A 23468-nucleotide genomic window follows, 5' to 3' on the forward strand; every position below is an offset into this window, starting at 1 on the left:
ATGGTTAGAATTCTGGGCTTTCACTTCTTTTTTTTTTTTAATTTTTTTAAAAAATTTTATTTAATTTTTAAACTTTACATAATTGTATTAGTTTTGCCAAATATCAAAATGAATCCACCACAGGTATACATGTGTTCCCCATCCTGAACCCTCCTCCCTCTTCCCTCCCCATACCATCCCTCTGGGTCGTCCCAGTGCACTAGCCCCAAGGGTCCAGTATTGTGCATCAAACCTGGACTGGCATCTCGTTTCATACATGATATTTTACATGTTTCAATGCCATTCTCCCAAATCTTCCCACCCTCTCCCTCTCCCACAGAGTCCATAAGACTGTTCTATATATCATTGTCTCTTTTGCTGTCTCGTTCACAGGGTTATTGTTACCATCTTTCTAAATTCCATATATATGCGTTAGTATACTGTATTGGTGTTTTTCCTTCTGGCTTACTTCACTCTGTATAATAGGCTCCAGTTTCATCCACCTCATTAGAACTGATTCAAATGTATTCTTTTTAATGGCTGAGTAATACTCCATTGTGTATATGTACCACAGCTTTCTTATCCATTCATCTGCTGATGGGCATCTAGGTTGCTTCCATGTCCTGGCTATTATAAACAGTGCTGCGATGATCATTGCGGTACACGTGTCTCTTTCCCTTCTGGTTTCCTCAGTGTGTATGCCCAGCAGTGGGATTGCTGGATCATAAGGCAGGTCTATTTCCAGTTTTTTAAGGAATCTCCACACTGTTCTCCATAGTGGCTGTACTAGTTTGCATTCCCACCAACAGTGTAAGAGGGTTCCCTTTTCTCCACATCCTCTCCAGCATTTATTATTTGTAGACTTTTTTGGATCTCAGCCATTCTGACTGGTGTGAAATGGTACCTCATAGTGGTTTTGATTTGCATTTCTCTGATAATGAGTGATGTTGAGCATCTTTTCATGTGTTTGTTAGCCATCTGTATGTCTTCTTTGGAGAAATGTTTATTTAGTTCTTTGGCCCATTTTTTGATTGGGTCATTTATTTTTCTGGAGTTGAGCTGTAGGAGTTGCTTGTATATTTTTGAGATTAGTTGTTTGTCAGTTGCTTCATTTGCTATTATTTTCTCCCATTCTGAAGGCTGTCTTTTCACCTTGCTAATACTTTCACTTCTTGTGGGCCCTAGTTTGATCCTTGGTGGGTAAATTAAGATCCTGCAAGCCATAATACGTTAACAGCTGTGGTTGGTTCATAACAAGGGTAACAGAAGGAAAAGGAGATATTCTCAGACTCGTTAACTCATCAGATGTCAAGAACAATAGTTTTGGAATTAATAACAAGACAAAGCGAAATACTTGTTCACTTACTGAGCTAACAGGTGTGGTTGCAGCAGCGTAACAGGCAGGCTTTATAATATGTTGTCTCATTATTTCTTATCTTAGTATAGTGGCTGCTTAGAAAGGAGTTTTCCCTCTAATCCATTTTGTCATCTCTATAGAAAATCCCAGTGTTGGTCTTCCTACCCCTTTATCTCATAATGTGCCAATCTATTTTGAAGATATGAGTGCAGTTGTACAGTAGTTTGAGCATTCTTTGGCATTGCCTTCCTTTGGGATTGGAATGAAAACTGACCTTTTCCAGTCCTGTGGCCACTGTTGAGTTTTCCAAATTTTCTTATGTATTGAGTGCAGTACTTTAACAACATCATCTTTTAGGATTTTAGATAGTTCAGCTGGAATTCCATCACCGCTGCTAGCTTTGTTCATATTAATGCTTCCCAAGGTCCACTTGACTTCACACTCCCAAGATGTCTGGCTTTAGGTGAGTGACCACACCACTGTGATTATCACGGTCATTAAGGCCTTTTTTGTATAGTTCTGTGTATTCTTGCCATCTCTTCTTAATATCTTCAGCTTCTGTTAGGTCCTTGCTATTTCTGTCCTTTATTGTGCCCATCTCTGCATGAAATGTTCCCTTGATATCTCCAGTTTTCTTGAAGAGATCTCTGGTCTTTCCCATTCTGTTGTTTTCCTCTATTTCTTTGTGCTCATTTCACATGCTAGCAAGGTAATGCTCAAAATCCTTCAAGCTAGGCTTCAGCAGTATGTGAACGAAGAACTTCCAGGTGGATAAGCTGGATTTTAAAGAGGGAGAGGAACCAAAGATCAAATTGCCAGTATCGTTTGGATCATAGAGAAAGCAAGGGAATTCCAGAAAAACATCTGTCTGTGTGCTTCATTGACTACGTGGAAGCCTTTGTGTGGATCACAACAGACTATGGAAAATTCTTAAAGAGATGGGAATACCAGACCACTTTACCTGTCTCCTGAGAAACTTGTATGCAGGTCAAGAAGCAACAGTTAGAAGAGGACATGGAACAACAGACTGGTTCAAAATTGGGAAAGGCTGTAGCTTATTTAACTTCTTTACGGAGTACATCATGCAAAATGCCAGGCTGGGTGAATCAAAAGCTGGAATCAAGATTACCAAGAGAAATATTGACAGCCTCAGATATGCAGATGATACCATGCTATTGGCAGAAAGGGAAGAGGAACTAAAGAGTTTCTTGATGAGGCTGAAAAGGAGAGTAAAAAGCTAACTTAAAACACAGTGTTTAAAAAATTAAGATCATAGTATCTGGTGCCATCACATCATGGCAAGTAGATGGGGAAAACGGGGAAACAGTGACAGATTTTATTTTCTTGGGCTCCAGAATCACTGTGTACGGGGACTGCAGCCATGAAATTAAAAGACACTTGCTCCTTGGAAGGAAAACTATGACAAACCTGGACAGTGTATTAAAAAGCAGAGACATCACTTTGTCAACAAAGGTCCATACAGTCAAAGCTGTGGTTTTTACGGTAGTCATGAACAGATGTGAGCATTGGACCATAAAGAAAGCTGAATGTCGAAGAACTGATTGATGCTTTTGCATTGTGGTGCTGGGGAAGACTCTTGAGAAGTCCCTTGGACAGTAAGGAGATAAAACTAGCCAATCCTAAAGGAAATCAACCCTGAATATTCATCGGAAGGACTGATGCTGAAGCTGAAGCACCAATTCTTTGGCCACCTGATGTGAAGAGCTGGAAAAGATTCTCGACGCTGGGAAAGATTAAAGGCAGGAGGAGAAAGGGATGACAGTGAATGAGATAGTTGGGTGTCATCACCAACACAATGGACGGAGTTTGAGCAAACTCTGGGAGATAGTGAAGGACAGGGAAGCCTGGTGTGCTGCAGCCCATGGGGTCGCAAAGAGTTGGATGTGACTTTATGACTGAATGACAACAACATTTCGATGAAACATTTTAAAATCATTATTGAGTAGCAGTTATGGTACCCTTATAGTTTGTCTTTTAAAGTACAATTTATGTTTGTTGTACTTCACTTCATATTTTTTACTTTGGAGCTATGTTGTGTAAGCATGTGTTTCATGTATTTTAGAGACTATAGACATAATATGTAGGTGTAGCTAAATAGGCACCACGTCCCTAATACTGTGCTGTTTTTATGTACAGAAGACTTAGACAAGCTTTTACTTAACATATCTGAGTATAGGCTGTATATAGGGAACAAGCATTTCACATTACTCCATGATCTGAAAAGCCAGTTAATCCATCCCTTTTGGATGAAACTGCTATTTCAGAATCAAATACATTCCAGCAAAATTCTCCTCTGTTGTCCTAGAATAGGCTTTGAGGTCTTTGTGTCATGCTTTCCAGATATCAAGCAAATCTGGTCATTAAAGTTTTAGCTTATAACCATACAGAAAATTGGAATTTTAACCTACTTTTGAATGATTTTTAAAAAAGATTCAACCTCTTGATAGGAGACTCTTGGTAGGAGAATTCTTCTCATCTTAAGGCTTTGATTATGAGGAGAATTTAAGAGCAACCTGATTTGGGGGAAGGGATTTAAGAATTTGCTCTGTGATTTCATCCATATCAAAGTGAATTCTGCTTTTTTCTCTGATGAGAGTCTCTATTGCTGCAATATATCTACACAGCCTGGGTGTACTTAGATTCCATTTCTTGGAGAATTTGCTGTTCCAGACATGCTTTTTGGAAAGGGTAAGAAGGTCAGTTTTAAAAAATAACTCATAGATCTTTCTGAAACTTAATTCACATTTAGCTCTTCAGGTGGAGCTCAGAGGGTAGAGCACCCTTAGCAATAGGATAAAAGGCTCTGAAGAAAATAAACACAATAAAATTAACTTCCTTCTATAAGCTACTGTGTATTCATGCAATAAATAATGTAAGGTTATTTTTCAATAGGAAAAGAAAACAATTGTTTTTTTTTAAATGGCTGATCACCCAAGATCACTTTTATCCAAAAACTAATTATCTTTAAATAATCTGCCAGCCCATATTGAAAGTAAATGCTACAATAGACCGGAATTATGAAATGATGAATTTATTTTAGTAACTGAGCTTTCTCATCTCAGGAGATATCCCTACTATCTTGTCAGTTAAAGTTCTTAGTTGAGTAACACTTCTTTACGCTTTTAAAGTTTAGTGCTGTGGGTCTTAATGTTTGTAAGGTGCTCTTGCAATGTATGACAGACATACTAACATTAACAGTATTAGCCTGGGTAGTAACCCTGCCTCTAATTTTCCTAGGGGGTAAGCAAAATGGAATGTGTTTCTCCTGGAGTTCCAATAGCTCTCCACTAGAAATAATAGTTAATTAAATCACAATGATCAAAGCTCAGTTGCATCATCATATTAGGCAGAAAAGTTTACTTTTTGCTTTTCCTTAGGAGATGGAAATGAGTGTGCCATCCTGAGTTTTATTGACTCCTGTAAACTGTCATGGCCATTGAAGGTGTGATACAGTCCCCCTTTGGTGACTCAGGTGTAAGATCCTATTACAGTTTTAAGGAAGAGAATACCAAGCACAGCTTGAAGTTTGTACAAAAAGATGAACATTTATCTGCTAGAGGATAAGGGTTTTGAGTCAGGTTCATCTTTTTGTGTCTTATCAGTGGCAGAACTTTTAAAAAAGGAAAATAAAGTATAATAGCAAACTTTAAAAGGAATGAGAAATTTAAAAAACAATAAATGATTCAACTGTATGTATTGTAAAATAGAAAGAGTAGCTTTATAACGATTTTTGGAATGATGTACCACAAGGTAGATAGAGTATTATGCAGGGGTTTTTTTATAATCCTAAGAAGAATTTTAGCAATTCATAAATTTATAAGAGTTTTGTCACTTAACTCAGAGAGAAGTTTTTCTTTTATTTGAAAACTATTCTTTTCTATTTCATAGGTATTCCTGCGACACATGGTAAACCCACTAGTTATTCAATAAGGGTAGATAATACAGTTCCCCTTGTAACTCAGGCCCCAGCCGTGCAGCCACTACAGATCCGACCAGGAGTTCTTTCTCAGGTTGGTGATAATAATTCATTATTTTTGCTTATGTGCTGTCCTTCTCATACTCAAGTAGAGGCCTTAATCCATTGGTAATACATAGGCTTGTGCTATTGGAAATAATGAAAATGACCTAGACAGGAATTCTGTCCTTATAGATTATTGAATTTAACTTTTGTAATTATTAGGTGATTGTTACTTTGAGTTACTTGTAACATACTGGTTTTTCTTTTGCTTTTGTTGTTTTTGCTGCCACAGACATGGTCTGGGAGGACACAGCAGATGTTGATACCTGCCTGGCAACAGGTAACACCCCTGGCTCCTGCTACTACTGCATTAGCTTCTGAGGGTGTGGCTGGTTCACAAAGGCTCGGAGACTGGGGGTAAGTTAAAAACAGCAATCCTTCTTTGTAAGTCATTTGCAAAATACATATGGTAACGTAGGGATTCAATTTTTCTAAATTTTCTCCATAGGAAAATGATTTCACACAGCAATCATTATAGCTCCGTGATGCCACAACCTCTTCTAACTAATCAGATCACTCTATCGGCCCCTCAGCCAATTAGTGTGGGCATTGCACATGTTGTTTGGCCTCAGCCAGCCACTACCAAGAAAAATAAACTGTGCCAGAACAGGTTGGTATTGATATTTTAACTTTTCCTCTGCATTTTGAAAATGAATCATTAAAATAAATTTTGCATGCACACCAAAGGGTCACCCTGTTGTATTCAAAATGACCTCTTTGATAGATTTGCAACAAATACTAAGCCAAGCTCCCTTCTCAATTTCTCAGAGGTATTTTGGTAAAACTAATGGAATGGGAGCCAGGAAGAGAGGAAATAAATGCTTTCAGTTGGTAAGATTGTCTTTATTGCCCTTTTGATTTATTATCTACCTATAGTGTTAGACAATTCTAGACACTCAGATATCACATTTGCCCCCCCCCCCAAAAAAAAAGACCATTAGAATATAAGTAAATGCAGTCTACACTCGTTTCTAGAAATTTTATGTATCACAAACTCATGATCTGTGTGTTGGTGTGTCATATACATAATCTTGAACAAGTGAAGGTTTGTATTGTTACTTATAACATGGTATCTTAGAAAAATGTCATGTATATATTTTGATTATAGAAATGACACATTATTCCTTTGATTGCAGGAGTAATTCATTGCAGAATACCAATATCCCACAATCAGCATTTATCTCCCCAAAGACAGTAACTGGGAAAGATGTCCAGGAAGTAAGTTGTATAGAAACACAGGACAATCGTAACTCAGAAGGAGAGGCAGGAAATTGTTGTGACACGTCTATCAGGCAAGACTCTGATTCATCAGTTTCAGATAAACAGCGGCAAACCATCATCATTGCCGACTCCCCGAGTCCTGCAGTGAGCGTGATCACCATCAGCAGTGACACCGACGAGGAAGAGACGTCCTCGCAGAGACATTCCCTCCGAGAGTAAGTGCCGAAAGCAGATGCCTGCATTTTTGCGACATTCTTAAATAACGATGATGGTATCCTCTGCTGTGGTGGAAAAAAACTTTGTGATTTATTATTGTGATTTATTATTGTCTGTTCATGTCCTTCGGAGTAAACTTCCTGAGTAGTATTTAGCATGACTGAAAGCGAAAGTCACTTAGTGGTGTCTGACTCTTTGTGACCCCATGGACTATACAGTCCATGGAATTCTCCAGGCCAGAATACTGGAGTGGGTAGCCTATCCCTTCTCCAGGGGATCTTCCCGACCCAGGAGTCGAACCGGGGTCTCCTGCATTGCAGGTGGATTCTTTGCCAACTGAACTACCAGGGAAGCCCATTCAGCATGCTTACTATAGCATTTTTCCTGTATTTATGAGCTTTAGATTTTTATCCATGTAGGTCTTTCTTAACTGTTTCATATCTGGGGAGTAGGTTCTCATTTTTGACCTGTTTTCTCCTTCCCCCTTCACTAGATGTAAAGGTAATCTGGACTGTGAAGCTTGCCAGAGCACTTTGAACATAGATCGGATGTGTTCATTAAGTAGTCCAGATAGTACTCTGAGCACCAGCTCCTCGGGGCAGTCCAGCCCATCCCCTTGCAAGAGACCGAACAGGTAAAGGAATTTTAACAGTAGTGTGTTATAAACATTAAGTCTACTAAAAAGCCTATGTTATTTTTCATTGTTTAAATTAGTAAGTACCTGCCAGTTTACCACAGTGGCTCTCTCTTGTTGATAAGTTTTGAACTAGATCACCTTTTTATGAACTCAGGTTTTAAGTAGGAATTTTCTGTATTGTTACAGAACAGATCTAAATGAAAAATTGAGGTTCTAATAAATGGTTTTTAAAAAATCATTTGTTTTTGAAAGGGTAAAAAAGTCACATTCTCAGCTCTAGCTTTACAGACTACCATTGTAACTTAAATTTAGAATAAGAACATATACGTTAACAATACAAAAAGGAATGTTTTACATTATAAAGTAATGACCCACTCTCAGAGTATTTGCTGTGATTTTTTTTCTCTCTTAGTGATTGATTTGCCTGGTTTTATCTGTATTTCCTTTCGGCCAGGGATATGCATTGCCACTGAAGTAGTGAATGACTGCTAACCTGCATGATGTACTATCTCATTAAGAGATGAGCTGTAAAAATGTCAGTGAAATATGTTTGATTTCCGCTGACATTCTTTTTATAGTGGAAAAAATTTTCAGTCATAATTTTATTCTTTTTTTTTCTTAGGAAATATAGTTTTTAATACTTATAGCCAAATCTCTGTGGAAAATATAAAACAGTATTAACACATCTTCTTTTTAAAGTTGTTTATAATGTGATTTGCAAGTTGATACTGTGCATTTGTTGTTGTTTCATTGCTAAGTCCTGTCCAACTCTTTTTGTGACTCCCATGGACTATATATATAGCCCGCCAGGCTTCTTTGTCCATGGTGTTTCCTAGGCAAGAATACTGGAGTGGGTTTCCATTTTCTTCTCCAGGGTATATTCCTGACCCAGGGATTGAACCCACATCTCCTGCTTTGGCAGGCTGATTCTTTACCACTGAGCCACCTGGGAAGCCCCATGAGATGTGTGTGTGTGCGTGCGCATGCGTGCATCACACACACATATATAAGATATAAAAATATATTTAAGTAAAATATACATATAAAAAGATATGCTTCAAATTTTAAGTATGAAATGAGTGGTTAAAACAGAATAAATGCAATAAAAATCCCAAGGTGAGAGGGGGACCAGGGCCCAAGGATCAGGACGAGAAGAGAAATTTGGGCTCTGGGTGGTTAGACTTTCAGAGAGGTAGGAAAGGCCTTTTGAATAACTGGTTAGTTAAAAAGACCCAAATTATCACTAAATTATTAGTGATTACTCTACAATATTATTAATAATTCCAATTTATTAGAATTTGATCTCAAATATCCAAGTTGCCTGCTTATATATTTGTACATTTCATTTCAGTTGTCCAGAACAGTACTTCTTTTGTAGTATCTTGATGAAATCTTCTGTAATTTATAATAGGGGATTTTATGAACTGCTACTGAGGATCAAGTGAAAAGAGACAGGAAGGAAAATTAAATGCCAAGAGGGTGTTCCTAAACAGAGAGAACTAGCATTAGCAGTCCCAATAGAGAATTAATGTGGGAGTCTAGGGAATCTATGAAGAATGTGTTTGGGGTAAGGAAGAAGTTATAATTAGGTATGAAATAATTTAATAAGATCTTATCAATTTGGTGGAGTTTGGAAAGTATTTAACTTTAGATTTAAGATCGAAAAACATTGTTGATACAGATATTTTCTTTTAGTATGTCAGATGAAGAACAAGAAAGTGGTTGTGATACTGTGGATGGCTCTCCAACATCAGACTCCTCAGGACATGACAGTCCATTTGCAGAGAGCAGCTTTGTGGAGGACACTCATCAAAACGCAGAATTGGTAACTTCTACTGACACAGAAACCAAACCAGCTGTTTGTACTGTTGTGGTGCCACCAATGGGACTGGAAAACAGATTAAATGCCGATGAGCATATGGCAAACACAGGTAAACTGAGTCCCCTCTATTTCCCTGATTGTCCCTTAAAAGGTCTTGATGTGGGAACATCAGAACCAAAAGTCATCTCTGAATTTCTGACTTGTCCCTGCCAAATCTATTGTACCAAAGAAATACTTTCTAATATTATCCAGTGCTTGGAAACTAGGAGATCTTTACTTTTTATTTAATTTTAAGGTTCTCAAATCACTGTTGTGTAAAATATCTAAAGACCTTTCATAATTTTTATATGAGAAGGAAAAAGTACCTACTCTCTAATATTTTGTTGTTGCCAGATTCTATATGCCAGCCATTAATAAAAGGACGATCTGCCCCTGGAAGATTAAACCAGCCTTCCACAGTTGGTAATCGTCAGCAAAAATCGACATCAGCATTCCAGCAGCAGCATTTGAATTTTAGTCAGGTATGTTTGTGAATTTATGAGTCTTTGGGATTCAAAATCAGCAGTTTATTAATTGGGAGAAAAAGATTCTCAAACTATATAAAATCTTAATTAAACACTTCCATTTTCATTATTCCAAGTGACTGAAAAGTAATTGGCTTAATAATAGGATAATTATCAGATTATCCGTGGAACTTGAATTTTTTAGAAAGATTAGATTCTTAAGAGAACTTGAGAGAATTCTTCTCTATCCTTAATGTAAGCTAAGATCTGAGAGATCCCTTATGGGTTTTTAGTCACAGTATCTTTTAATTTCCCTTTTTTTCTTCTTTGTGACTTGTAAAATATGTAATTAGTCTTTTGTTTTGTTTTTGAATAGGTTCAGCACTTTGGGTCTGGGCATCAGGAGTGGAATGGAAACTTCGGACATAGAAGGCAGCAAGCTTATATCCCTACTAGCGTTACCAGTAATCCTTTCACTCTTTCTCATGGAAGTCCTAATCACACAGCTGTACACGCCCATCTGGCTGCAAGTGCGCACCTCGGAGGACAGCCTACTCTACTTCCATACCCATCATCAGCTCCCCTCAGTAGTGCTGCACCAGTGGCCCACCTCTTAGCCTCTCCATGTACCTCAAGACCTATGTTACAGCATCCAACTTACAATATCTCCCATCCCAGTGGCATAGTTCACCAAGTCCCAGTGGGCATTAACCCCCGTCTGTTACCATCCCCAACCATTCATCAGACTCAGTACAAACCAATCTTCCCACCACATTCTTACATTGCAGCATCACCTGCGTATACTGGATTTCCATTGAGTCCAACCAAACTCAGCCAGTATCCATATATGTGAAAACTCATAAGAGTATATTGAGGAAGCTCAATGATATAAACATTTGATTAAAAATAAAACATGGTATTTAATAAATATTAGCCATGGCACAAGAAAATTATTTTTGAATCATGTAGACTTGGGTGCAATTTAAACAACTTTGAGCTTTAAAAAAGAAACTCACTTTTAATGTGTTTTGCACATTTGGTATAACTTGTCTTTGGTCATGTTATCTTCTTATGTTGTAACTCTAGACAGGTGACTTATGGGAGCAGAAGTCCAGTTTTTGCTCCCGCTATTTTTTATAAAATTGCCTTCTAACTAGTGCAAGACACGTCCATATTTGGGAAGCCATTCTGTGTACAGACTTAGAGCAACAGATGCACATATGTCAGAATTACAGCATACAAGTGAATTGTATTATCTGTGTCTTAGTGTATAAATGTTGGGTCACTTACCTAAGAAATTGAGCTATTGTTCTTTACATTTGCATGTGTCTTTGCATGGGCAAAATGTTGCCTAGACTTTGCTCTTCAATGTTGTTCTAATAATCTCAGCTGCATTGTAAACCGTTCCCACACATAGTGCCTTAAATATTTGAGGTTGTTAATGTTATTACTATATATAAATGTTGAGGACTGCAGCACTTAAAATTCAGACTTACTCTTTAGTTTCCTTTGATAGAGTAATGTTCATTTTTGGTTTTGTGTGGTATGATTTCAGGTTGTAGCTATTTTTCCTTACTAAAAGGGCAGCATGTTTGCAATAGCTGAATTCTGCTGTCTGACTTTTTCAGAATGATCTAGCTTCAAGAAAAGCAAGCAGGTAGTAGTGCTTAAGAAAAATTGATTCAGTATCTAATGAATAGTTGATATCTGTCACAACACAGCATTTTATATACTGTTAAGTGAAACTGCAATACAATCTAAGTTTATTTTGGGAGTGTTTGCTGTATAATTGGATTTAATAAAATGTTTAGAGATGCAGTAGGCATGACTTTGAGTAGATAATGAAAGAAAATGCAAAATGCTCATTGATTCATGATGTGGTTTCATCCTAGCTTGGGCAAACCATGCAGTATTTAATAAATAGTAGCAGAATATTTACTATTGAAGCTTGAAAAGATGTGAGTTCTTTGTGTGCAATTTCTCATTTATGCATGTGAGAGGGTTTTTTGTTTTTTGTTTTTTTTTTAGTATTTTTACATTGTAGTACTTGTTTTGCTTGTTGGTGGTGTTTGCTTATTTAATACATTCCGTCAGGGACAGAAATTACATGCTTTTTTTTCCTAGGAAGTATGTCTTGGGTTTTTCCCTCTTTATACTTTACTTTTTTTTGGTGGTGGTGGTGGTGATGTTTAAATGAAGTTGCTTTTACAGCACCAAAGACTTAATCATCCATTTCCTATATAAAAGGTAGCTACTTTTTGCATAGACCTCAAGTATATTGTAGTGTAGAGGTGGAATTTAAAGGAAGGTATTAAACAGGCTGTGTTTTAGCTTATGGGCAAGTAATAAATTGTATCATTTATCTTGAATGTATCATAGATAAGCTGCTATATAACGATTGCCACTTCAGATAGCTGTGAAATTAGGTGATTAACTAGTTGTTATTTAGCCTTCTAATTTCTGTATAAGTCTAATTACATGAAATAGAAGTTGGGGTTTTGATTTTTTACTTTGCTTTTCTGTTTGGAGTGTCATTGTAACTACTGTATTGTAAATGATGGAAAATAATTGCGTATGTTATTTTGGGGTGTGTTATTTGCATCAGTATTTTATCTCTATTAATGTTTGTGCTCATCACTGCATATAAAAAAACTTGGATGTATCAATGTAACTTAATTTTTTATTTTCATACTGGCATTGTAGACACTTGAGAGAGCTGTATCTTGCAGGCTTGACTTAACTTTTTTTCCTTAAAAATCTGGAATATAATCTTATACCATTTACTGGAAGAAACAGGACAAAGCATTTGAGTGTAAAACTCTCCAAATGTTTTGGATTTACAGCATTTCTTTGATAAATGAACTGCATACCACTAGTACAGGTCTAGTACAGCGTTGACAATAAGCTAATAATGGATGAACTTTTCTTTACTCCATTAATACAAGCAGTGTTTTATTTAATAATCATCGATGAAATAAATGTGCCTGATATTAATTTTAAAAATTACAGTATTAGATCATAAAATAAAAACCAGCAGTACGTTTTTAGTCACACTGAAAATGAAGGACTTAATTTTCCCCACAAGTTTCAGTGTTTTTAGTAATCAATTCTATGCATTTTATATAAATAGAAATATGTATATATATTACACATAAAAAGGAATAGCCTAAGATTAATTTAAAAGATTATTTACAGATGGCAAATTTATGGAGTCACTATTTAAGTAAACTTGCTGCCCTCCACAGCCTTCTAATTTTATTTATCCGGTCCAGCAGTTTACTGGTATCTGCTCGCTTGTTGGAGAAGAATCAGTGCTGGAAGCTCATGTTTAAGAAACACCAAGGGCAAAAGATTGATGTTTGTACCAGGTACAAAACTGGCACAGTTTTCTTTTTCTTCAGGGCCATGTTTACTACCCTGAAATGTCATATTTTCTGTATTTCAGTTCCAAGACTGTGTTGTCTTGTTAAATTGACAGTAAATGATAAACTTCAGTGTTTTCATAATATAACAGTCCTTTTTGATAAAGGCGTACCCGAGTTAAGTACATTGCTCTTAGCTGATTCTAATCATGGGCTTTTTAACAAGGAAAAAAAAAATTCCAAGATCCTGCTAAAGTCTAAATTTAGCATATTGACAAAAGAATCTGGATTTATACCCTCTTTAAAACCTTTTTTTACCAGTTTTCTTTTGTGTTAATGCTTTCTTAAATAAAACACTGCATGAATTCCAAGTTGCATATTTGCATACTATTTTAATTTACAAATTGTTTTTTAATCAAATATCCTGGTATTTTGTTTCTTTTTCTTTCAGGGTGTTTGAGTATGTTACTGTAGTAGCAAAACTTTTTCATTTAAGAAATCTCTACTATTACTTCTAAAGTTGGTTTGTGTTAAGTAAAAGTTAAATCATACACTGCAAGGTGTAGGAAGATTTGTTTTAAAGAACCCAATGATATAGGTTTGATTACTAAGTTTGAGCTATTAACTGTTTAACAATTTTAGACTTGTGGCTTTCTTTGGTTTGTTTGTTTTTGCTTTTACTTCTATGCTACACTAGTTTGCCATGTAGCAGTTGCACTGTGCAATATTACAATAAGGACTGGGAAAATTTTTATGGATGTAATGTCTATTACGGTTTGCGATAGTATTTCTCTCTAGTTCTCAGTGATTTAAATGTGACCAAGCCTTCTGTACTTTGTCACAAAAAGCGGGTTTTCCAGGTGACTATTTTGGTGAGTGTCAAAATAAGAATTTATGGTGTATTACTGTCGATTCACTTTGAATTAAAATATATATATTGCAGCAAACAGCTTGTTGACTTTTTTTCCACCCCAGTACTACTTCCAGAGTAGGGAAGGAAGAGGTTAGGAAGTTTGAGTTACCCAACTTACATCTCATTTAATTTTCAAGACCACCTGTGAGACAGGTATACAATTATCTTTATTATGTTAATGAAGAAATAGGCTCTCAAATATCTAGGTAAGTTGTCCAAAGCCCAAGCGCTAATGAGTGGTGAATCTGAGATGGGAACAGGCTGCCTAACCCCTAACTGTAACCAAACTACCAACTGCTGTCCGACAGTTGGTTTAAATCCTGAGGGAGTGTACCAGAGTACTGTAACCACAGGACAGTGTGTTAGTCACTCAGTCGTGTCGACTCTTTGCAACCCCACGGACTGTAGCCCACCAGGCTCCTCTATCCATAGAATTCTCCAGGCAAGAATACGAGCGGGTAGCCATTCCCTTCTCCAGGGAATCTTCCCAGCTCAGGCATCGAACTCCGGTCTCCTGCATTGCAGGCAGTTGTTTTTTTTTTTTTTCTTTCCCATCTGAGCCACCAGGGAAGCCCAGATCACAAGATAACCAGGGCCCGTTTTCCTTGAATATTTTTTGAGGTAAATATTTCTGTTCATTGTACATGAGTGAAGAATATGGAACTCACATGTGTTTTTAAGACATAAAACATGAGACTTCAAAGGGACGTGGTTGTAGTAAGCCAGTTTAGGTTGCCTTCAAATACCATCTTATACTAAAAGTTTAGGTTTAGAGAAACATCCATAGGAAAGTTTGTTGAGGAGCGCCCCCCCAGCACACACCGGTGAAAATACATACTTGCAATCTCAGTGAACTTTACTTGCCATATATAAGATATACACACTTTGTTACATGTTTATTATATGTTCGGTGTCTGGCTTCCTTTCATTCAACATTTTATTTCTAAGAGTCACCCGTGTTTATGTAGTTATGAATCGTTTATCCCCATTACTGTGTAGTATTCATCTTTGTGCATATATAATCATTTATCTTTTGTTGATAGACATTTGTGGTGTTTTTACTTTTTGACTATTAGGGCTAGTGCTGCTACAGACATTTTTGTTCACATTTTTGGCGGACATGTATGCATGTCCTTTGAGCATATATGTAAGTATGGAATTCCTGGGTCACGGGGTGTACAGATGTTTTCCATTATTAGATACTGCCAGCAGTATTTCAAAGCGATTAATTTACACCCAACAGCAGTATATGAGTTCTAGTTACTTTACATCCTCACACACTGTATATAGTTTTTCTTTCAATTTAGTCATTCTTATGGCCATGAATTGTTAAAAATTACGTGAACATCCTGATCCTACATGTAGGTAAAATCCAGATTTTGCAATTCACTTGAAGGTAAATTGGCTTCTTGAGAGTTAGGAAATGTTCAGCTATTTAAATGGATTCATGTATGGATGTGAAAGTTGGACTATAAAGAAAGCTGAGTGCAGAAGAATTGATGCTTTTAAACTGTGGTGTTGGAGAAGATTCTTGAGAGTCCCTTGGACTGCAAGGAGATCCAACCAGTCTATCCTAAAGGAAATCAGTCCTGGGTGTTCATTGGAAGGATTGATGTTGAAGCTGAAATTCCAATATTTTGGCCACCTCATGCGAAGAACTGACTCATATGAGAAGACCCTGATGCTGGGAAAGATTGAAGGTGGGAGGAGAAGGGGACGACAGAGGATGAGATGGTTGGATGGCATCACCAACTCAATGGACATGAGTTTGGGCAGGCTCTGGAAGTTGGTGATGGACAGGGAGGCCTGGCGTGCTGCTGTCCATGGCATTGCAAAGAGTCGGATATGACTGAGTGACTAAACTGAACTGAGGAGTATAAAATATTTGAGCAACAGGTGTAAACCATTAAGCCAGTGCCTAGCACATAGCAGTGCCTGTCACATGGCAGGTATGTCATGAGTCATTCAGTGATCTATGAAGCGTCTACCATTTCCCAGCATTCTATGCTAGGGATATGTCAGTGGACAAAGCAGAAGATTCTTTTGCTCTTACAGATCTTTCCTTTTTGAGGGCGAGAAAGCTTTAAAGTAAGTAAGTTTAGGTAGGCTAAGCAGAATGAAAAAAATAGAGGAACCTGGTTAAGTGACTGGAGGGTGTGTGTCAGGGAATGCCTCAGTGAGAAGATGACATCTGAATTGTGGCAAGAAGAATGCTAGTCAGCCACGTGAGGGAAAAGTTTTTGGCGGAGAGAACAGCAAGTACAAAGGTGCTAAGCGGGAATGAGACTTAATACGGGCAGGATAGAAAAGTGGCCTGTGAGGTCCAAGTTCAGTGTAAATGGAGCAGGAACTAGAGGACAGAGCCAGAGGGGTGGGAATGCAGGCCTTTTGCCAAAGGTCTGGATTTTCAGTGTATTTCAGTGTATGTTCACTGAAAGCAGACACCGTAAACTGACTATTGCAGCGAACAGGTGTGCGGCCAGAGCACTGAAGACCAGAGAAGAGGTTTTGAAGTAGCCCTTGACCCCTAAATACTTAGGCAAGCAAGCATCGCTTTCTAAGAATAACATTGTTCAATCAATCACAAAACTGTATAACACCTGGCAAAATTAGGTGTTATATCTAATTTCCAGTCCATATTCAAAATTTCCCAAATGTTTCAATAATGTCTTTTATAGCCATCTTCCCATTCCCCCTGTCTAGGTGCCAGTCAAGATTCACTCATTGAATTTTGGTTATGGTGGCTCAGACGGTTAAGCATCTGCCTACAATGCGGGAGACCTGGTGGAAAAGCCCATGGACGGAGGAGCCTAGTAGGCTACAGTCCATGGAGTTGAAAAGAGTTGGACACGACTGAATGACTTCACTTGTCTCTATTTTAAATTCAGAACAGTCTTTTTTTTAATGACACATCTTTTTTTTTTTTTTTAATTTAAGAGTTCAGGCTAGAATAGCCTTCATTCTCCCTCTGATTGTTTCTTCATGCTAATTATAGCATGAATTTCTGTTAAGTACAAGTTGGGGCTGCTGCTGCTGCTGCTAAGTTGCTTCAGTCATGTCCGACTCTATGCGACCCCATAGATAGCAGCCCACCAGGCTCCCCCGTCCCTGGGATTCTCCAGGCAAGAACACTGGAGTGGGTTGCCATTTCCTTCTCCAATGCATGAAAGTGAAAAGTGAAAGTGAAGTTGCTCAGTCGTGTCCGACTCTTAGCGACCCCGTGGACTGCAGCCTACCAGGCTCCTCCATCCATGAATTTTCCAGGCAAGAGTACTGGAGTGGGGTGCCATTTGGTGGCTTGATTAGACTCAGTGCTCCTCTGCAAGTATCGTAGGAGTAGTTGTGCCTTATTGCTTCACATTAAGGGGTGCACGCATAATGTCAGGTCACCCAGTATCAGCTATGCCACTAAGATAAAGAGATTCCTAGCGTATTTCTCCTTTTGTCATCTGTGGGGTTGGTACTGTGGCAGTATCAGTAATATTTTGCTCACTGGCTTTAGGGTCCATTCATGATTGTTGTCAGAATCAATTACTACACTGGGTTTTTCAATTCCATCATTCCTTCTACATTCTTTACCTGGCATCATATTCTTCTATAAAGGCTTTCTGCCTTTCTCCCTGTGCTCCCTCCAGCTTCTTTGTCTGTCTCTGTCTCTCTCACCATTATGGATTCATGGATCAAGACTGGAATTTGTTGACATTACCACGTTCGTGTCTGAATGTTTCCTCGCCTTCTGGCCTCCTAAGGTGTCTTAGGCTCACCTTATATTTTTTCTGCCTTGGATCTGAAATTAGTCATTTCTCCCAGGTTTCAAAAGACCCAGGTGAGTAATGTTTACGAGACAGAGGTAGTTCCTTTGTCTTTTGTAGTTCTGTCACACACTTACAGTGTCATGGTGTCATGGGTGTTGTTGACAGATCTTTTCTCTTAGTTTTAATCCTGCATCCCCATTCTCAAGCTCATTTCTGGTTCTTGTTTTTTTAAAAATACTTAAAAAATTTAAATAAAAATTTAAAATTAAAACTCATTTTTGGCTGCACTGGGTCTTTGTTGCGGCATGCAGGCTTTCTCTAGTTGCAGTGCACCAGGCTTCGTTGCCCCTGAGCAGTGGTCGAACCAGTCCTCTGCTTTGGAAGGTGGAGTCTTAATCACTGGACTGCCAGGGAAGTCCCTAACTCCTGTTTCTGCAGAGAGATGTTTGCCCAGCGACTACTACTCACCTTCTTTAACCATCTTGTGGCTCTCAGTTTCACACACTGATTGCAGTTCACCAGGGAGAAGGATGAGGGCGTGCCTGAGAAAATTCATCTAATAAATGCATGTTTACTGCTGTTTCTCCGTTGTTCAGCAGTTATGTCCAATGAAGGTCGAATAAATGTGGAGCCTAGGGTTTGGGGACATTATTTAGTAAACCGTAGAAATAATTGTGTTATATTATGATAATGATTAACTTAAAGGAGGTGATAAAGTGAGAACAGGAGCTCTGCTCCAGCCTCACTATTGTAGTCCTCATATTCTTCCATCATTTTTATCATATTTCTTGTAATTATCTTGTCTGCTTTTCCCACTAACTAAAACTCTGAATGCAAAGGACATTTTTGTCTTGTGTGTACCATTTCTTTGGATCTATGTGCCTGGCCATAGCAGGCACTAAAACATTGGTTAAATAAATGAATGAGATCAATAAAAATATGTTTATCAGAATTTAGGAAGCACAGTTTTATTATCTGCTTTGCTAATAATTTAGGTGGTCATTTTCAAGCAAGTTTGGGCTTCCTTGGTAATAGTTTAGGGTTGCAAATATTCAAAAGCAGCGAGGGCTGAGCAGACGACAGAGTAAGTAGAGCAGACTGAGTGGGAATGGCGGCCAAGTGGGGTGTTAGGTCCAAAGGCAGCAGAACACACATATGGGGTTTTCTGAGAAAATGAGTATGGAAGTCAGTGAAATATTGGCAATCAATTAAACTTAAATTTTTTGCTTTAAATATTTTGTAAGCCAAACACAAATCATCTGCAGGCCAGAGTTGGTGTGTGGGTAGCCAGTTTGCTGGAATAATTATTCTTTTTTGAGTTCCCTGGAATTTTGATCGTTCCCTTCATTTCATTATTGCTATATTGTAATGTGGCCAGCAGGGGGCGTAAGAGTTCTCTAGTAATTTTTCTTTCCGGTTTCATCCCATGACAACATTAAAGAACATTAGAGATGGGGCAATGTAGGCTATGTCCCATGAACACTGATAATATAAAGTGAGATGTTTCTGACTTTTGCAAATAGAATTTGAGAAAGTTGGAAAGGATTTCCAGTCTCGATGAATCCTTAAGTTATTAGATGTGTTGGTTTATCATGGAATCAAAAGGAGATGTCCATTCATCCATCCATTCCTCTGCTGCCTTGTCTACCTGCCACGTGGTCCAAAAATGTGTGAATTACTTCATTTCCAGCAAAGTAAATCAGCCTTGGAGGATTTGCAACCAGAAGGGGAAGGAAATGATAACAGGACAAAGCAAGAGTCGTTCAGTATCTAGTTTGTGCCAAAGCCTTTTAATGTTCCTTGTCTTCCTCATGGCCACCCTTTCCTGTGCCAAATCCCTCTTTATTTTTTATTCTTTTTCAGAAGAAGGAAAAGGCCTTGCGTGGCTCAGTAACTTACTTATAAAGCAACACAGAAAGAAACAGAAACAATGCTGAAATGCACATCCCTGTTTGACTCCAAAGCTGTGGACGTTTCACCTCGTTACTTTGACTAAACACAATGTTGGTAAATATTTTACAGCTGCCTGTGGTAGGAGGCAGGGTGTAGGGCTTGTGTGTATATGTACAGACGTAAGTTTGTTATAAACTTTATAATATAAAGAATATGCAGCACATAACTGACAAGTGATAAAATAGACAATGAAAGTGAAAATGCTGGTCACTCAGTCACGTCCAAACCTGTGACCCCTGGACTGTAGCCCACCAGGCTCCTCTGTTCATGGAATTCTCCAGGCAAGAATACTGGAGTGGGTTGCCATTTCCTACCCCAGGGGATCTTCCCAACCCAGGGAACAAATCCATGTCTCCTGTATTTGCAGGCAGATTCTTTATCATCTGAGCCACCAGGGAAGCCCAAATATACAATAATTTTTATTATAAATTTCATTTATTCTATTGATTCTTACAGAAGGCTTTCATTGAGTTTTGCCAAACTCTTATATGGTTATAATTTCAGCCGCAATTTGACAAAATCAGGCTATGAATAACTATATTACTACTATCTGATTTAGCAAAGAATTGCTTATATTATTGGTGAACAAGGGCAGTTCTGACCTGAATATTCATTGCTATTTTCTTTTACATTTAAGACCAAAGTGAAATAAAAAAGATATATGTTGGAACTTCACTTATTCATCAACAACATGAGTGAATTCTTGGCCCAGTCTGGTGATAGTTTTCCAGTATTAATACATGGAAGAATATGCTTTCCCTCAGTTTTTTGGCGCTATTTATAATGTACAGCTACACACATGATATACTTTTAACTGCAGTAACATTTTCTTCCTCACTTAAGTCTTGGAAGTCAACAAAACAATAAAAAGTCTAAATTTTAGTGTTTGCAAGTTTCCATGGTATAAAAATTCCCATCATAGCATTTCAAGCTACTTGCATGAATGATGTCATAATGTTGGGAAGAGATGTGCACCATTAGCTAGTATGTCCATCAGATGGTTACAATAGATGTAAATTCAATAGACCTAAATAACTTCAAGAACACAGAGAACAGTAAAATGTAGTGAAATAATTAGAGGTAAGTTTTGAAGACAAGCGGTTCTCCTTTTGGACAGTTGTGGGGGACCATAAAAATGACCATGCAAGTTGAAACCACGCAAAGTGATCTTAATACTCAGTAGGAAGAATTATGTAATTGTTACCTGATCTTGAGTATCTTTTGTTAAAGCATTAAAAATTCTCTTGCTGTTGGTTATAAATGTACCTAGGGAAAGGAAAAAATAGTAAGGCTAATATTTATAGTACCAAGGGTAATATTTATACTAGTATACTAATTTAAGACATTAGAAGGATTGAGAATTAGAGTTTTAAAGTTTTATTTCTTTGTAAAACACTAACACGTTTAAATGGTGCTTGCACTCTTCTCATTGTAGAACTTATGATGCGTCTTCCTATATCTTAGTGAAATGTCATGCTCCTTTCTAATTTTAGATCAGCTTCCACATTTTATCCTTGTGCTTTGAATGTCATGAAATATCTTTGAGAATTCCTCTAATATGAATTATTTCACTGGCATCACTTCTTCTCTGGGATATCTTCATCTTTTTTGCCACAACCACTTTGCTGTTTGTGTTGATGAGTTTGTTTTCACTAAGTTCCTCTGGCCATAGGTACAGTCTCTTAAACAGCAGCATGGCAGCCTTCTCACAATTAGCTTTGTCTTCTGTGACTCCATTTACATTTGATTCAAATTTGACTTTTAGCATTGTCATGTTTCATTTCTCTGCTACACTTTCCTCTTCTTTGGGGCCAATTCCCTCTTTCCATTATCTATTTTTATAAAATGTCACATGGGCTTATTGCAGGAAGACAAGAAGCTAACACAACTACATACTCTGCTGTTGGCATGAACTGCTGAACAGATGAGCAGTGGTCAATTACCAAGTCTTTGGAAGGGGCAATGTGATTGGTCACTGATCATGAAGCGCATTCTTTATTAACCTAGTGATTATGGACTGAGTCACCATCGGTGAAGTTTGTACTTTACGCAATCACTGATAGCAAATATACTGTGGTAACTAAAATTCAAACACGTTGTTAATGGACTGGTGTTATTTAACTAAACTGTGGTAACTGAAATTTGTGCGTATTGGAACTGCTTATGTTATTTGTGCGTATGAGAGCTGCTTATGTTATTACTTTTGTTTTTAGTATAATGTAACCATAACTTTATCAAATTCAATTTTTAGTATAAGGAATGTATTTAACAACTGGTTCGCAAAATAGCTGCAACTTTCAGAGTTGACTCTTGTACAAACCAGATCCAGCACATCACTACAAAGTTCCATAAAGGGACTTCCCTGTGGTCCAGTGGCTAAGACTGTGGACTCCCAGTGCAGGGGGCCCAGGTTCAATCCCTGATCCGGGAACTAGATCCCACATGCCTCAGTTAAGACATAGTACATTGGTAAAGAATGTAAAGAATCCACCTGCAATGCAGGAAGGAGACCCTGGTTGATTCCTGAGTTGGGAAGATGTGCTGGAGAAGGGATAGGCTAACCACTCCAGTATTCTTGGGCTTCCCTTGCGGCTCAGCTGGTAAAGAATCTGCCTGCAATGTGGGAGACCTGGGTTCGACCCCTGGGTATCCTGGCCTGGAGAATTCCATGGACTGTGTAATCCATGGGGTCCCAAAGAGTTGGAAATGACTGAGCGACTTTCACTTTCACTTTTCACAGCCAAATAAGTAAATAAATGAATATTTATAAAACCCCACAAAGCATTTAGTACTTCTGCTTCCCTCATTTGTATGAACAGCAGAGGGGCTGTTACTTGTTCGAGTTTAAAGGCAAAATGACACATCCAAGGCTAATATTCTTTAAACTCTCCTGATAATTTGCATTCATATAATCTCAAGTGTTACTGTAAGCCTACAACCTCATTATATGTCTTCTTGGTATCCATAAAGAAGAGATCTAAGAAAGTTTAATAATTAAAAAAGTGGAATATTTGTTTTAGCTATTCTATTTCCTTCCTAGCCTTGTATTTTTCATTAATAGCAGAGAGACACTATTATTAGTCAACTATCACTAGGTTATACTGCAGTAACAAATGACCCCCAAAACCTCAGCAGCTAAGAGCAACACAGCCTTATCTCTTGCTCTTATTTGATGTTGGTCCAGACTGGTGGCAGCTCTGCTCCCAGCCACAGGCTCTGTATAGTCCATGCATTTTCTTCATTTTTGTATCTGGACTGAAGGAGTAGTGAACATTGGCCATGCTCTTTTAATGGAAGAGGGAAAAGACCCAGAGTTGGACCTTGGAGTTGTTCCCAAAGCTTATGAATGGAACTGGTGCACTCACTACTGCCATATGCCATTAACCAAAGAAGTCATATGGCCAAGTCTCATATCAGTGGGGAGGGAAAAGTAAGCAGGACAGGAAAGAAAGTGAAAGTGAAAGTGTTAGTTGCTCAGTCCTGTTTGTCTCTTTGGTGCTCCATGGACTGTAACCCTCCAGGCTTCTCTGTCCAGGGAATTCTTCAGGCAAGAATACTGGAGTGGGTAGCCATTCCCTTCTCTAGGGAACCTTCTGGACCCAGGGATCAAACCTGTGTCTCCCTCACTACAGGAAGATTCTTTACCGCCTAAGCCACCAGGGAAGCCCATAAGACACTGGAAGTCACATAGTAATGGGTGGGGAGGTATAA

General features: G+C 38.1%; 1 protein-coding gene across 4 annotated transcripts in view; it reads left to right on the plus strand.

The window, feature by feature from the left end:
- The window catches only part of HIPK3 (homeodomain interacting protein kinase 3), an 83416-nt gene extending 69333 nt beyond the window's left edge, over window positions 1–14083 (plus strand). For 2 of the 4 annotated variants that reach the window (XM_086341092.1, XM_086341093.1), the window contains exons 9-17: window positions 5246–5367; window positions 5608–5732; window positions 5824–5985; window positions 6144–6206; window positions 6512–6811; window positions 7306–7446; window positions 9145–9380; window positions 9665–9792; window positions 10151–14083. In XM_086341092.1, coding sequence (XP_086197218.1) covers window positions 5246–5367; window positions 5608–5732; window positions 5824–5985; window positions 6144–6206; window positions 6512–6811; window positions 7306–7446; window positions 9145–9380; window positions 9665–9792; window positions 10151–10627 — 1754 coding nt within the window. In that variant the 3' untranslated portion in view covers window positions 10628–14083. The remainder of the gene's footprint in view (window positions 1–5245; window positions 5368–5607; window positions 5733–5823; window positions 5986–6143; window positions 6207–6511; window positions 6812–7305; window positions 7447–9144; window positions 9381–9664; window positions 9793–10150) is intronic. The other 2 variants (XM_086341094.1, XM_086341095.1) reach the window with 1 other exon arrangement.
- Window positions 14084–23468: the final 9385 nt, after the last annotated feature.

The sequence above is a fragment of the Bos grunniens genome, chromosome 15 (assembly GCF_055505025.1).
Source record: "Bos grunniens cultivar Pamir isolate PY7600 chromosome 15, Bosgru_T2T1.0, whole genome shotgun sequence".
NCBI classification, from domain to species: domain Eukaryota; kingdom Metazoa; phylum Chordata; class Mammalia; order Artiodactyla; family Bovidae; genus Bos; species Bos grunniens.